General features: G+C 48.7%; 1 protein-coding gene across 1 annotated transcript in view; it reads left to right on the top strand.

Moving 5' to 3' along the window:
* HK2 (hexokinase 2) overlaps positions 1-15,916 on the top strand; it is a gene marked incomplete at both ends in the record, with an annotated part of 58,786 nt that overhangs the window by 31,513 nt on the left and 11,357 nt on the right. Inside the window, 7 exons of the mRNA XM_079720760.1 lie at positions 3,204-3,352; positions 8,480-8,599; positions 9,213-9,308; positions 10,092-10,191; positions 10,516-10,699; positions 13,340-13,495; positions 14,853-15,086. Coding sequence (XP_079576886.1) covers positions 3,204-3,352; positions 8,480-8,599; positions 9,213-9,308; positions 10,092-10,191; positions 10,516-10,699; positions 13,340-13,495; positions 14,853-15,086 — 1,039 coding nt within the window. The remainder of the gene's footprint in view (positions 1-3,203; positions 3,353-8,479; positions 8,600-9,212; positions 9,309-10,091; positions 10,192-10,515; positions 10,700-13,339; positions 13,496-14,852; positions 15,087-15,916) is intronic.

Raw genomic sequence — 15,916 nt, 5'->3', positions numbered from 1 at the left:
GACGTGTTCTCCTGCCCCGCAACCTCGCTCCTGCACGTCCAGTCTGACTGTCCCAGGCCCATAGATGCCATCCTCCTTCACACGACATCACACACTCTCTGCTCTGGGCTTCTGGGATGTCCCGGAAGGTTGACAGTGTAGGTAGGACCTGGGCCAGGAGTAGGATAGGACTAGGTAGGGATAGGAGAGGAGCTACATAACCAAAGGAGTAATAACAGTGACAGCAGCACTGTTTATTGATGGCTTACGGTGTACCGATATATTCACATAATGTGTTCTGTATTTCACGTAAGCTCATGACCCCTGGGAAAGTCAGCGTTATGAGCCCTGTTCTGCAGCTGAGGTGACACGCTCAGAGAAGCCATACAGGTAGTGACGCGGCTGAGCTGGAATTCAAAGCAAAGCTTGCTGGTTCTCTGTGTGAGGGCCTCTCATGGGTCGTGTAGAGGCAGGCACTAGGGTAGGGGTCCATCCACTGTCCCAAGGGGTCACCTTAGGATTTAGCTCCAGGAGTCATGATGCTGGGCCTGCCTCAGAGATATTGGACTCTGGAAGGAATAAAGTCTTTGGCTATGGTAGTTGTGATCACGTGTGTTTGTGGAGGGAGCATCAGGGAGGAGGGATGCAGAGGAGTGTCTGATCTGGTGGAGCCTGAAGAGAGTGACATTCCTTCCTGGGGACGGAAGTATCAGCAGCACCATATTCCTTGTGCTTTCCCTTCAGTCCATCAGCAAATACTGCAAAACCACCATTCTTCATGGAGCTGTCCTCTCCAGTGAATCCAGCTGGGCTGGCCTTGAATCATGACCAACCAGGGGCAGCCTCGGCAGCCTCAATCCCCCACGGGTGCCGATTCAGCAGATTCATGTGTCCTGGGGCAGAGTGCTGATGCAGGCAGTTCATCTTTGATTTTCCTTTTCATCCCCCATGACAACCACACATAGTTTTCCCTACAAACTGGCTGACGTCCCACTACCAGGGGAGGCTCAGAACTGAAGTGCCTGGAAAAGTCATCCATGGCCACAAGAGGGGCAGTCTCCCCAGATGGTGTTGAGGTTACCCAAGCTATCTAGTGACTGTAGCTAGAGGGCTGGGGGGACCTCCAGATGCCAGGGAAGGGACGGAAAATTAGTACCCCTGAGGAGGAATGCTAAAGTCACTGGAGAAGATTTCAATGGCTTTCCTTGGACAGGTTTCTTCAGTCTCCCCTCAGAATGTTGCTTTTACTTGTTTCAGTCTGAGAGGCAGTCCTATTACTGGGCCTGGGAGACTTTTAAGTGTGGGTGTCAGGCAGTGTTTGCCGAGAGCGTGGATGGCAAGTTTCTAGTACTTATTTAGTGTGTCCTGAGTTCTTGGCACTGTGCTGGGTCCTTGACGCACATTATCTGCTCTTTCCCTCACCTCAGCCACATGAGGTATGATGTTCCTGCTCTAGAGATGAGGCAGCTGAGGCTCCGAGGCTCAGGAATTTGCCACGGCCAAAAAGTGGCTGGGGTTCTGATGCAGGTAATGTGGGCTCCAGAGCCAATCTCTGTATATTGTTACCAGCAAGCCATTGCTGTGTGGAGGCAAATCCCCATGGAATGTCGGGTGAATGATGCCCATCCCAAGTTGCCCCTCTGGACTGTAGGGGTTGTGTGGGTAAGTGCCCTCAGGGAGCTGGGCAGATGTAGCTTTTCTCAGGGCCAAACAGTTATTGCTGCTGAGAGGAAGTGGGTCAGAATAAATCCTTGTTTCATTTAGTCAGAGCGCTTTCCTGACCCTCCGATCCATTCTCCCTTACTTCAGTGGCAAGTCTTCCATCAGGAAAGGGGCCGAGTGTTGACAAACATGCCAACAAGTGAATCCCCCCGGAAATAATCATGTATCCTTCAAGAAGGTGTGCGGCAGGACATTGGAAGACTGGTGGAGCGGTACTGGTTGAAGAGGCTGCTGAGGGGACGGGCCCGCCTTGTTCCCCAGCCCTTGCCTCCCCCGCTGGGCCCCAGCCCTGGCTCTGGCCTCCGAGCCTCTTCAGCACTTCCATTCTGTGCTGTACGATGGCACGTGTCCCTGTAGCTGGTATTCTCGTCTGGAATCTGGATGTTTCCTGTTCTGCACTGCTTATTTCCTGGAGAGACTGGACTGTACCTTCCTGGTGACACCTGAAGGCCTTGACCCACTTGTGTCTGTGGAGTCTCCTTCTCCCGGCCCTGCCCCAGCCTTGTGGCTTGTCTGAGTGGCCTGACTCTTGTCTTATATCCTCTTAAGTCAGCACCTGGGATCTTTTATTGGTGGGGGCACCTACGTGACTTATTTGCTAGGCCTCTTAACTTATAGCCAGCTGGATCCCATCCCACTCCATCATGTGACCCTCATCCTGCCAAGAGATGTTGCTGTCACTGTATGCAAACATTAAAGAATAAATTTTGTTCAGGGATCACAATTTGGCAAAAGGCCCGGGGGCCACAAGCTGGTAGCAGCGTGCTGGGTGTCCTGGGACCATGAAGAACAAAACTGAGGCCTGGGGGACTTCCCTGGTGGCGCAGTGGTTAAGAAGCTGCCTGCCAATGCAGGGGACACGGGTTTGAGCTCTGGCCCAGGGAGATCCCACATGCCGCGGAGCAACTAAGCCTGTACACCACGACTACTGAGCTTGCGCTCTAGAGCCCGAGAGCCACAACTACTGAGCCTGCATGCCTAGAGCCCATGCTCCGCAACAAGGGAAGCCACTGCAATGAGAAGCCCGCACACCGCAATGAAGAGTAGCCCCCGCTCGATGCAACTAGAGAAAGCCTGTGCGCAGCAACAAAGACCCAACATAGCCAGACATGAATTAATTAATTTAAAACAACAAACAAAAACACCCCCCAAAAACCTGAGGCCTGCTCTCCTGGTGCAGGGCTTGATGGGCCCTGTGAGTTTGATGGGGACTTGTCTGAAAGCCCTTGGGAAATAGCTCTTGTGAGGGGGTGGGCACCCTATCAATGGATGTGAAACTGTCTGATTCTTTATGTGAATTCTGAAAGTAATATAGAAGTGTTTAGCATTAAGAAAAAGAATCAGACAATACATAAAAGTGTGTAGAAAAAAGACCCGCTGGCCACCTCATCACCCAGAGATGACCAGTGTTTATGGCAGGATTCTTGGGTTTTAAGTTTTGGTCTCTGTGAAACAGTTACACCTTGTCCTTCCCAAACTAATAGTGGTCCTTCTCTCTGCAGAACATGGAGAATTCCTGGCTCTGGACCTTGGAGGGACCAACTTCCGTGTGCTTTGGGTGAAAGTAACAGACAATGGACTCCAGAAGGTTGAGATGGAGAACCAGATCTACGCCATTCCCGAGGACATCATGCGAGGCAGTGGCACCCAGGTATGACCCATCTCTTGCAGTGGCCACTGGGGCTCTGGACCCCACAGGAGCGGATACTGCTCCTTCTCTGTGGTCTGGAGGGAGGAGATCTTGACTGAGGCTCAGATTCCCTGTCCTCTCTTTGCTGGGTGGTCCCCCTCCATGCCTGGAGGCTAGGTGGGGGGCCTCCATCAGGAGAGGTGCACATGGCCAGAGGGCAGGGAGTGTGTGCACAAGGCCCCAGGGTCTGGAGGTGCTTTAGTGGGAGAGCTTTTGATTTTCCATCTCATTTGAGGTGTGCTTGCAGGCACTGGTTATTGAGGAAAGCCTGCTGCCAGGAGGCTGGGCCAATATACCTGGACACCTATGGTTAGTGTCAAGTAAAGTAGAATACACTGCTGTGGTTTGACACTGCCACCTGCCACGGTGGTCATTCTGTAGCCCTCTGACTCACAGTTGTTAGCATAGCATTGCATGAAATGGAACCTGCCTCTTTGCCTTTTTGGTTATTTGCTCTCTCTTTTTTGTGCTTTCTGAAACAGAAGAGGTTTTACACACAGGAATGGGAACCTGTTGAGAAAACACTAAAATCCAGCTTCTGGGAGTCTGTTCTACCTGGCACTGCAGTGGGCTCCGCGTGCTTCCACTCTGACCCCAAATCATGCTTAGTCATCCCCATATCTCTGTGACCTCTAGAGTCACATTTTGTACTCGGCACATACAATAAAAAGAGTGGATGGAGAAGAAATGTGAAATCCAAGTAAGAGTCGTCTCAGTAATAGCTAGAAGAGAACGAGCAAGGATGGCGTTGCTGTCATGATAGTGTCCAAACATGTGTTGAGCATCTACTGGACCCTGGGCCACTGATCCTTGCTGGGAATCAAAGTCCTGGTCCTCCCCCTCCAGGGCTTCAAGTCCAACTGGACCACCAAGACACACATATCAGCCCACAGAAAGTAATACATGTTGTGTTGAAGTGGGTGAGCAACCATCAGGAGGAAGAGCTGACAGGAGTCAGGCTGAGTGAAAGCGCTTTGTATAGATTTCCTAATTTTACCCTCGCACTAGCCCTAAGGCTGGGTTCTCCTACTATCTCCATTTTCTAGATGTGGAATTGGGCTTTGAAAGATTGAGTGACTTGGCCTTAGATTACAGGGGTGGGAGGGGCCAGAGGCTAGACACAAAGACCCATATGACAGGAGTCTGTGTTTGTCCAACTCCAGGAGGCTCCACTGTTTAGGCCACATTATGTAGTCCATGGGTGCTTCCTGGAACTAGGCAAGATGGTGGTCCAGGGTCCCTACTACCTGCCCCTGCTTCCAGAGTAGGGAGCACTCTCCAAAGGGGCTGGTGCTCATGCAGATGTGAGATCCTGCAGGGCAGGCCCTCTGGGGCTCTCCCTCTCAAGAGTTCTCCCAGGAGAGCCTTCCTACAGAGGGGGCACTCATTGCTACCACACCAGAAGTATCTGGCTTGTTAGTGGGTGATGGCCACAGGTCCAGCCACTGTTCTCTGCTCTTGGGTGTCCCCTTTCACCTGCTCTAGAAAAGCTTCCTTGGGATGTTCTTTCTACTCCTACTACAGCTGCTCTCAGTCCATGGAGAGGAATCACCAAAGACATTCATAGCTCTAGGGATCACTCTTGAGTGCTGGCTATTCCTGCTGTATTTTATTATACCTAATATGTACTCAATAAAAGAGTGAATGGAGAAAATGAAATCTAAGTAAGATGCTCTTCCTGCATGGTCATCTCTTGAGCCTTAGAGCTTGGAGGAGGTGGAACCTTCTCACTTCCAGTGCACTGTTCTTCCCACCACAGCAGGCCACCTGGGAAAGGAATTTTGGACCATGAATAGGACATATGGGGGAGATATTTTTAGACCCTTTTATGTCCTTGGGGGTGGCCCTGAGGGTAAACCTGTTTTCCTTGTTTTAATGCTGGTGTTGGACACGGGAGGCTGAGTCTCTGGGACAGTGGGATTTGAGCTGCACTGAGGTTGTCACGTGGCTCCAGTATACTGAAACAAAATGTGTTAGTCCAAAAGAATCTATGAGACCCATCTAGAAGAAACTATGAATCTACTGTGATATTAAGAATCCTTCAAATAAATGGAAAAAAATGCTATATAAAAATGAAACAAAGAAAACTAGAAAATATAGGTGCTTATTCCATCCTAAGAAAGAGAAAGAATGCTATTATCCTAAAAGCAGCAGAAAACACTTGGTAAAAAGACTGGAAGGAAATTCATTGCTGCTATTTTAGTGGTGGAATTACTGATGCTTTTTTTCCTATCTTTTCCTTTTTCTTTCTTTTTTAAAATATTAGGTATCAATCTTTTAATTAACTATAGGAAAACAAATGGATTTAAAAAATAAAATTTAGTTAAAACCGAGACCAAATCACCAAACTCAAAACTTGCAAAAGTTTTTGAAGATCTACGAACCGGGGCAGTGCGGGCCCCTGGACACAGTCTGTCTTCTGCCACATGAACTTCCACATGAGAGCAGTGAATTACAAATGGTAATAGCAGCCACTTTAGATTTTTTCAGGTGTTTCCTGCGGGAAAGGGAGTGAACAGATTCTCAGACCAATAAGGAAGAGGAAACCTTTCTACTTTCATAAAATGATGCTCTTTGAGCCTTTTTATGGCAGGAAGGTGTTAGCTGTTTCTCTCAGTAGCTTATCCTTAGATCATCAGTTAACTGAAAAGGATATAGTCGTCCTTTAAAGGAAGCAGATGGTCTCCTTTTACCCTCTTTTAAAGAGCTGTAGGTTCTTCTAGCTCAGAACTGTCCAATAGAACTGTTTACGGTGGTGGAACCATTTGATATCTGCCCTGTCTAGTGAGGCAGCCAATAGCTACGTGTAGCATTGAGCACTTGAAATATGGCTGGTGTGACTGAGGAAGGGACTTTTTAATTTTTTAAAATTCTAATTAATTGAAATAGCCACAGATGGCTAGTGGCTACTCTATTGGGCAACACATTATTTAATGCGTCTTCACTGTCTCTCTCTTTTTTTTTTCTGCCTTCCCCTGTAGGTAGTGCAATTGGAAAGAGAGCAGTGATCAGGGCTGGTTGAGGGGAAACCATTTTACTTTTTCCAATCCCTCCCCCCATCTCTGTTGATTGGCCTTATCTCTTTGCACAGCTTCTTCAACTTCCTTTTTTTGGATAAAAACTATTGTACTAAAGATCATTTTGACTAGAGCACCAGGAAGAAGGTGCTGGGAATTTGTTTAACCCTCTTGTAAACTTTGTCTCTGATCAAATTCCCAACAGAACAGAACTTGCTGAGTATCTGTCTAGAAACCCTATTTCCACATTAAAATACTTGATCTCTGGTCAAGGGAGTTGGCACTTTGCATTGGGGATCCTCTTAGTGAGAGAGCCCTGTCATTGCCCAGTGTTTGCTCTTGAGAATGTTTTGGTTTGGAAATTGAGAGTTTCAGCATCAGTTGAGGTTAATTTTGCACATGATCAGACAGACAGGATCGATGTGGGAAGTTCAGTTAGAGCTGGTCCCCTTCTAGGAGGGGCTTGTCTTGTCTTCCTAGCCTTTTACTGAGCATACCCCAGACATCTGGGGAGCCAGTGCATCTCTCAATCTACCCTGCCACCCCAAGCCTCTCAGTCCTTTATAAATGCAAACACTTTTGTGGTTTAGTGCAGTGGGTCTCAAACCACTGCTTCAGGATCACCTGGAGCTCTACCACACCTTCTGATTCAGCAGGTTTAGGTTTGGGCCCTAGAATTTGCATTTGTAACATGATGGTGATGCTGCTGTGGACCACACTTTGGGGACCCCAGGTTTAGTGGAATCTTCCTTGCTTCTGCCTGGAGAAGGAAAGGAATGTTGTCCACTTTCACCTCCCTTGGCCTTTAGATTTTACCATCTGGTGAACATGGCTCTTGGAACCTGCTCAGTCTCTCTCTCTTTTTTTTTTTAAACATCTTTATTGGAGTATAATTGCTTTACAATGGTGTGTCAGTTTCTGCTTTATAACAAAGTGAGTCAGCTATATATATACATATATCCCCATATCTCCTTCCTCTGGTGTCTCCCTCACACCCTCCCTATCCCACCCCTCTAGGTGGACACAAAGCACCAAGCTGATCTCCCTGTGCTATGCAGCTGCTTCCCACTAGCTATCTATTTTACTTTTGGTAGTATATTTAAGTCCATGTCACTGTCTCACTTTGTCCCAGCTTACCCTTCCCCCTCCCCGTGTCCTCAAGTCCATTCTCTATGTCTGCTCCTCAGTCTTTTTGACCTTTGCTTACTTTTTGCACCAGAATGTTCCTGGCCTCAGTCTCTGGAATGGTCACCAATTTCTCTTTGGGGATGTTGAGTGGGCAAAAAGGAAGCCATGGGACTGCGAGCTTTGGGGCAGGTTGAAAGTCTGGATGATTTCTTAGGCTTAGGATTTTTCCTAGGGACCTTGGGCCCTCCTTAGAATAGTGATGCTGCCCACCCATAAAACCCTATTTAATCTTCAGGGCTGTTTGTGGACTCACTTGGGTGTTCCATACTGAAGTTAGAAAACAAAACTAACTTCTCGGAATTGCCCCCAGGAAATTGGTTTTCTAGAGCGGAGGAAAAATATAAAAGTTATTTATTTTCGTTACGTTCATTTATAGAATGCTAACAGAGAATGTCCCAGCCCCTCCCCCAATCACAAGAGACAGGGATGCTAAAATACTTCTTGGCAGTGAGATGGGCTGCCCTTTCTGGTAAGACCGTCAGCTGTGCATCCACGTCAAGCGAGGCTCTGACAGAGCCACCAAAGGATATTCCGTTACCAGGGCTTGTGATGACTTTCTGATTAGCTTTTGCCATGATTTCCCCTGCCTAATGCAGTTATTTTGACAGTGGTTTGGATAAATGGTTTAAGTGGAAGACAATATTTAATAATCACGAACTAGTGTTAAGTCCTTATATGTATTGACTCATTTAATTCTTTTGGTAACTCATGGGCAGGTACAATTATCACCCCCATTTTATAGATGAACAAATTAAAACTTCAGAGGGGATACATATCTTGCACGCATTCAGCTAAGCTGTTCCTTTCTGAGCCCAAAGTCCATGCTCTTCATCTCTATGCTATTCTGCCTCCCTGCTCATCTTCCTGTGTTGTGTGCCCTTAGCTGTTTGACCACATTGCTGAATGCCTGGCCAACTTCATGGATAAGCTACAAATCAAAGACAAGAAGCTCCCTTTGGGTTTTACCTTCTCATTCCCCTGTCTCCAAACAAAACTAGACGAGGTAAGATGAGTTCTTCAGACACTTTTGTTGCTTCCTTCTTTGGACTGGGAGGACTGGGAAGAACTCTGAGCCACCTGCTACCTTTACAATGGAGGTTGTAAAGGAGGTTGCTCTGATGGATCGAGTGGACAGTGTTTGAGTATTGGGAGTTGTATCCTTCTGGGAGAGTTTGTGTAGGTATGTGTGAGAGTGATGGTACAGGGGTATCGGAGAAGAGGGGTTTTTATCACTGTCAGATGGCAATTTGCAGGACCATATACATTGCACATTATCCTTATCCCTCTTAGGGAAACAGGAGTGAGAAAGTAGTCTGGGACTCCTTTGTTCTAAAGTGTTATGATAGACATCGTTGAAAGCTAATGACGTTAGGATACAAGTGTCTTATTTTGGCATTTCTACAACCTGCTCTTTCCACTTCTTGGGGGCAATAAATCATTCATTTAGTCTCCTTTCTTGGTCATTGACAGAGTTTCTCCTTCCTAGACTAGTCAGGAAGAAATATACAAATTCAGTCATGACTTTAGTTTAGTTTAGCCCCATGGAAGAGGTCTCCTAATGATGAGGAGCGTGGTTGAGTTTTGTGACGAATCAATATTCCTTGGTCCTTTTCCAGAGTTTCCTGGTCTCATGGACCAAGGGGTTCAAGTCCAGTGGTGTGGAAGGGAAAGATGTGGTTACTCTGATCCGGAAAGCCATCCAGAGGAGAGGGGTGAGTAGGGCAGAGACGGGGAGGCAGGAGCTTGGGGTCTGGAGGCTCTTTACATTCTTTTGGGTCCACTCTGAAGTCTTTCCCTGTCGGTCCTCAAATCAGCATGAGAATATTTTGTGATTCTTAATGAGAAGTTTTCTTTTCTTCTTCTCTGCTATGTTACTCAATAATCTTTATTTTTTTCCAGTTTTATTGAGATCCAGCTCTGTATAAGTTTAAGGTGTGCTGCATAGTGACATACCTATATTGAGAGATAGTTAACACACCAGTGATCTTATATATGATCAAATGCCTTTGGGGTCTTCATATCAGCATGATGGACAACTAATCTTAGTCTTGGTACAAGAAAAAAGCCTTTAGTTCTTAATCTGAAGAAGACTCGAATATCATTTTCAAATGAGAAAGTTGGGATGATATTGATATCAGGGTGGAACAAGATAGAGAAAGGACATGATAAAGGTCTTGTCACAGAAGGACAAGACCTTCCGGGAGGGACGGAGAGAAAGAAAAGAAAAAAGAGAATGAGAAGAAAATGATAAGACGGGCTCTTCTCAGTGCAGTGATGGCTGTGAACTAGACCGCAGGGCTGCGGTCAGCGAAGTCCTCCAAGATGAGGACCAGCAGGGTGGGGAGTGAGATGCTGCTGTTAGACTGGATCTGGACCCAGTTTCCAGCTCTAGCCTTGCACTTGAGCTGTGTGTCTTACTGCTCTTTCTCTTCATCTTCACATCTGTAACCTTTCTGTAACAGTGAAAGTCAGAAGCCCCCCTTTTATCCCTGCAGGACTTTGATATTGACATTGTGGCAGTGGTGAATGACACAGTTGGGACCATGATGACCTGTGGTTATGATGACCAGAACTGCGAGATTGGTCTCATTGTGGGTGCGTGAGCACTGGGTGTGAGAAGCAGTGCTGGCCGATGGATTGCGGGGGTGGGCTGCAAAGAGAGGAGGGGTCCATGGCCTGGATGTTCCTTTGTATTGAATACTTCATATTGGAAGATAATGGTGCGGTCACTTTGGAGGGCTGAGCCAGGACTTGTGGAGTTGTGGGTGGTAGTGGGTTGGACCATGTTGGGACGTTGGGAGTCTGCACCGAGGAATCCCAGCCACCCTGGGTGGTCTCAGGAGAGAGGTTTAGGAGGGATGTGGGGTTTGGGGGGAGGATGGTGCGGGTGGGTGCTGACCAGTCCCTTGTTTTGTCCAGGCACGGGCAGCAATGCTTGCTACATGGAAGAGATGCGCCACATCGACATGGTGGAGGGTGATGAGGGCCGTATGTGTATCAACATGGAGTGGGGAGCCTTCGGGGATGATGGCGCGCTCGATGACATCCGCACGGAGTTTGACCAGGAGATCGACATGGGCTCTCTGAACCCCGGGAAGCAACTGTAAGCAGCCGCCCTGTGTGCGGTGGGCTCAGGGGGTGGGCTCCAGAGCTGAGGTGGGGGCTGGCCAGGGCCAGGGGTAGTTCTCATTTTTACTTGACAACCTTAGAGCCCCCAAAAGTTGCCAAGACACCCACTGCTTTATGGGAATGCTGTGCTTCCTAATACATTGTGACTATCAGGTGCTGAGAGAGCTCTAAAAAAGATAGAGCAAGCGGACAAAACAGATTGTGGGTAATGATGTGACTGGGTCTCTCAGAGCAGTCATTTAAGAAGGTCGTATTCTTCGTATTCTAAGTGTGCGGCCCGCTTTTTCTTTCCACCTTTAGCCTGTAAGCTGTCCATAGAAACAGTTTGTGCACCACATAAGGAAAGCCATGTTGAGATGGCAAAGAGTAGGGATCTGAAAGCTCCTTTTGTAGTTCCCAGCTCTGTCACTGCCCAGGGGATGAAGCTGTGAGAGTTGGCTCCTAATTACTGGCTGAGGTTCTGACTCAGACCCCTGCAGCGTTGTCTATTATGAGCTAGGCTGGGTCGCAGCAGTCCCAGGGCATCCCGCTCCAGCCGTAGCCAGACCCAAGGCCTGTAGAAAAGTTGGTTAAGGAGCCCATTTGGCCACCTTCCCTGGACCTGTGGTCCAGCCAGGATCCTGGAGTGGCCTGGAGGAGGGGCTCTAGCATTTTGGACCCCTGAAGTCTCTCCAACCTGGTCAGACTTGGTTTTTAGTTACTTTTTTTTTTTTGCGGTACGTGGGCCTCTCACTGTTGTGGCCTCACCCGTTGCGGAGCACAGGCTCCGGACGCGCAGGCTCAGCAGCCATGGCTCACGGGCCCAGCCTCTCCACGGCATGTGGGATCTTCCCGGACCGGGGCACGAACCCGTGTCCCCTGCATCGGCAGGCGGACTCTCAACCACTGCGCCACCAGGGAAGCCCTTTAGTTACTTTTGATTCTTACAAAACATTATTTCACTCTCACAAACATTTGCCCAATGTCCTTAGTAAAGATCTTGAAACAGGGATTGCTGCAAGCTCTGAAGGCAGTTACAAAACGTTTTGAGCAATCAGGCCCTCTGTGGTCTTTTTTCGAGGCTTGCGGGATCTTAGTTCCCCAACCAGGGACTGAACAGGGCCCTGGGCAGTGAAAGCGTGGAGTCCTAACAACTGGACCACCAGGGAATTCCCATGCCCACTCTGGTCTTACTGGTGTTGTGACTGTTGTAGGAAATCTTCTAGTACCAACCCCTGCTTGGAGAGGAAAATCCAACCCTATAAACCAGCTTTATAAAAGAGAGTCCTTTTCTTTACAGGGGGAGTCCTTGCTTCCTCAAAGCACAGTTTATTTAAGTCACAAGCTTCTCTCACATGTTGAAACATGAGTCCATTTCATAGACTGGCTGTGTCTGCCATGGCTGGTGAGAAATCCATGGACTGAAAAAACTGCTCAAAAAGAAAAAAAAAAATGCTGAGAGGACATGTACCAACGTGTCAGCTGTCCCTGAAGTTATTACTGGGCTTGAGGAGGAACTTTTTTTCACTCTTTATATGTTTCTAAATAAATATTTTCCAAACATTGACTGAAACAAAGTGTTTTTAAAAACTGAAATAAAACCTTTTACCACTCACACTTCAGAGCCCCACTGGCCCCCTGCCCTATCTGTCGTAGAACCAGCTGTTTTGGAGAAGGTGAAGAAGCAGACCTGTGAGTTCCTTACTGTTGAAGCTGGGCCACCTCTCAGGCAGCGTGCCTGTGCTGGTGCTTAAACATTTTAAACATACCTTCTGCTCAGGCAGTTTTGCCAGCTCTCCACTTAGCTCCGGTCCTGCCATACCTGGCTTTGGGTCTTGAGCAAGTCACTTCCCGAGGGCCCGGCTTCCTCTCTATAGTTTGCACCAGGTGACGTCGGAATCCCATCCACACCCCTGCTGTGGGCCTCCTCTGAAGGTCTGCGTAGATTAGTGCCCCAAGGCCCTGCCCTGCACGCCTCCTCTCTCTAGGACCTAGATCCTTTCTAAGATACCAAGAAAGGGCCTTTTTTTGCTAGAAAGAATTGTAAGGGCTTGGTTTCTCCGGTCACATATGTAAGCCAGAAAGATGATCTTGTAAAGAAAACAGTGTCACCTAGTGTTGAAAAAATAAATTACCCAACTGCCCTCTCAGCTATCCTGTCACCTTCCTCCTCGGAAACTTACAACATGGCTCACTCCCAGATTCCCAAGACCACCTGGCACTTGGTCCCCCGTCTCACCTGTGCCAACCTGTCCTTCTACTCTTGTCTCATCATCCTCCCCCACCCAGGCTGTTTCCACAGTTTTCTCAGGAATCCACAAATGGCCTGCAAGGGGAGGGACAGTGTGAGGTGATGAGCTGCTGGCCCTGTGTCCCAAATGTAATCAGATTGACCTTTTTTTTCCTCTTGTAAATCAATATTGAGGTTCTACATAAGATTTCATTTTAAACGAGCGTTTCCTTGCCAGAGAAGGAAATACCATCACTTCTCTACACCTCTCACTCCTAGTCAGTGCCACACAAGTTAGCGCTTTGTCCTGCATCAGCCCCACGTGTGTGCATGCTGCTTCCACAAGGAGGTTGCGAGTTCACTGGCAGCAGAGACTTAATTTTTTTGGTGTGTCCCTCCCGGCAGATTTGAGAAGATGATCAGTGGAATGTACATGGGGGAGCTGGTGAGGCTTATCCTAGTGAAGATGGCCAAGGAGGAGCTGCTTTTTGGGGGGAAGCTCAGCCCCGAACTCCTCGCCACGGGCCACTTTGAGACCAAAGATGTTTCAGATATTGAAGGGTAAGCTTCGGGCCCTTCTCTGTTCACTGGGACCCCAGAAGGGTGGACAGGTGGCCGGGGAATGAGGAAGACGCACGGGCCCTTGATCCTTCAAATGTGGATGGCAGGAGGGTCTCCCCCAGTGTGAGGCCTGGGCCTCACATGGCAGGCCTGTGGCTTGATGTCACTGGCCAGAGAGTCTCCACTCTTGTCTGTCTTGAGCGTGCCGACTACCAAAGTGACTCATGGTGCTGGGGACAGCTGGCCCCCATGCAGGGACTCGTGCTTTTGCACTCGTGTTCCTGCCTGGCCCAGGGACCTAAGCTTAATGCTGGAGGCTCCCTGTGGGTCCTTTAACGACTCACTTGCATCTACTTCCTTTCCCTTCTCCTGAAGCTCTGACATTTCATTCCCTGTTGGTGATTTTCAAAAAGGGCTCTGTCCTGACCCTGCTTCATAACGGAAAAATAGGTCCTTGGATGGCCCCGAGATTGACCCCTTTATTTCCAAAAGGTAGGGCTGAGGCCTACCTACATCTTCACAGAGCGGCAGGCATGGGAGTGAGGGTGGCCTGAGTTTTGTTTTCAGTTAACAGCATCCAAAGGGCTGGGTCTGGCTTCCTGTCCTTGAGACTTCCACTTGTCGCTGGATGAGGCCTTGTCTCAGGGACCAGATGGTGGGGAGGAGGTGATTTTGGTGCTAAAGAGAGCAGTGAGACAGTTCAAATGACTTTGTTTTAAGTGGAATTCTTGAAGGAATGGTACCTACTTGTTAAAGTTGGAGGGGATGACAGTACTCATATTCGTGTGGCTCTTAGTTCCCCTAAGAAGAGAGCTAATCTCATAACATCAACCCTTTATCGCCATCTTTAGACGCAAGGTAAAGCAGTGCTGACTCCATTGTGAAGTGCAATAGACTCTGACTGCCTTATAGAGAGAAAATAGGATGGGCTCCACAGCTGGGCTCCTGTGGTCAGAGGGACACCATTCCCACTAACCTGAGGAAGGCAAACTCACACACACACAACTTGGTGCATAAAAGCCCCAAGGCCAGGGCCGTGTCCTCCCATAGGATGTGCGTGAGAAAAATTAGTTGTTCTCGCTGGGGGAAAAATGGGCACCTGAAATACTGTGTGTGTGTGTGTGTGTGTGTGTGTGTGTGTGTGTGAGTGTGTGTGTGTTTGTGTGTGTGTGTGTTCCTCTCCTCCTTATTCACTGCTCCCCGCCCCCCCATAGGTAGACAGAGCAGTGAGCTGGGTGTCTGCCCTCCCTGGGACATAGTGTTTGCTGGAGCCGAGGGCTTTCTTTGTCGGCCCACATACCCCGCCCACTGGCCACAGTGAGTGGACCCCTGCCCACACGCTGTTTCTGTTTCCCAGGGAGAAGGATGGCATCCGGAAGGCCCGTGAGATCCTGGTGCGGCTGGGCCTGGACCCGACACAGCAGGACTGTGTGGCCACTCACCGGGTCTGCCAGATCGTGTCCACACGCTCAGCCAGCCTGTGCGCGGCTACGCTGGCAGCCGTCCTGCGGCGCATCAAGGAGAACAAGGGCGAGGAGCGGCTGCGCTCCACCATCGGGGTGGACGGTTCTGTCTACAAGAAGCATCCCCAGTGAGCCAGCATTCGGGGCCTCTGAGAGGCCTGACTCCACGGGAACCCTGTTTGGCACTGTGGGGTGGTGGAGATGGACCACAGAGTTGAGGTTCTTTGTAGAATAAAAGCTCCCAGTGGGGCAAGCGGGAGCTGGGAGTGTGTTTTCCTTGGCGTGGGTGGAGGCTATTTCTGAAGGCTGCCAACTAGGGCTTTACTCAGAGCTCTCCTGGCTTCTAGGGGCTCTTTTTCTGCACCCTCTTATTTCCAGCTTCTCTGGCTCACCTGGGTATTGATTTGATCCTGACCTGCCCTCCGTGTTTTGATCCCTTGGTCATAAGTGCTGAAATACTCAAATTTCAGTTGGGACCTGAAGGATTTCTCTCAATTGTGCCCACTTACTATCCCATCATTTTCACCTAATATGAGCGCCAGGTCAATGGGCCTTCATTAAGTGAAGGTAGATGTGGAAGGTCTCAGCTATTCCATTCCCTGGGCTCCTCGTCCAAAGCTCCAAAACTTTAAACTGCACACGAATTACTTGGGGATCTTGTTAAGAGGCAGATTCTGATTCAGAAGGTCTGTGTTCAGCCTGAGATCCTGTATCTCTAACAGCCCCCAGCGATGCTGGTGGCCTATATGCCACGCTTGGAGTAGCCCTGGAGACCATGGCTCCAAGCAGCCACCACACAAGAATTTCTTGCTGAACACACCTATGATCTTTAGCTGTTCAGACACCTCTAGGATTGTTGGCAGAAATGGGCCAAAGAGAAGCCAAAGTCCAGAAGAGCATTTTGACTGTTTTATTTTTTGGGTCTTTCATAAGCAGCATCTAATGAAATGAAGAACGA

Source organism: Hyperoodon ampullatus, assembly GCF_949752795.1.
Source record: "Hyperoodon ampullatus genome assembly, chromosome: 15".
Classification (NCBI taxonomy): domain Eukaryota; kingdom Metazoa; phylum Chordata; class Mammalia; order Artiodactyla; family Ziphiidae; genus Hyperoodon; species Hyperoodon ampullatus.
Note: the sequence above shows the minus strand (reverse complement) of the source record. Positions and strands in the feature narration are given on the sequence as shown.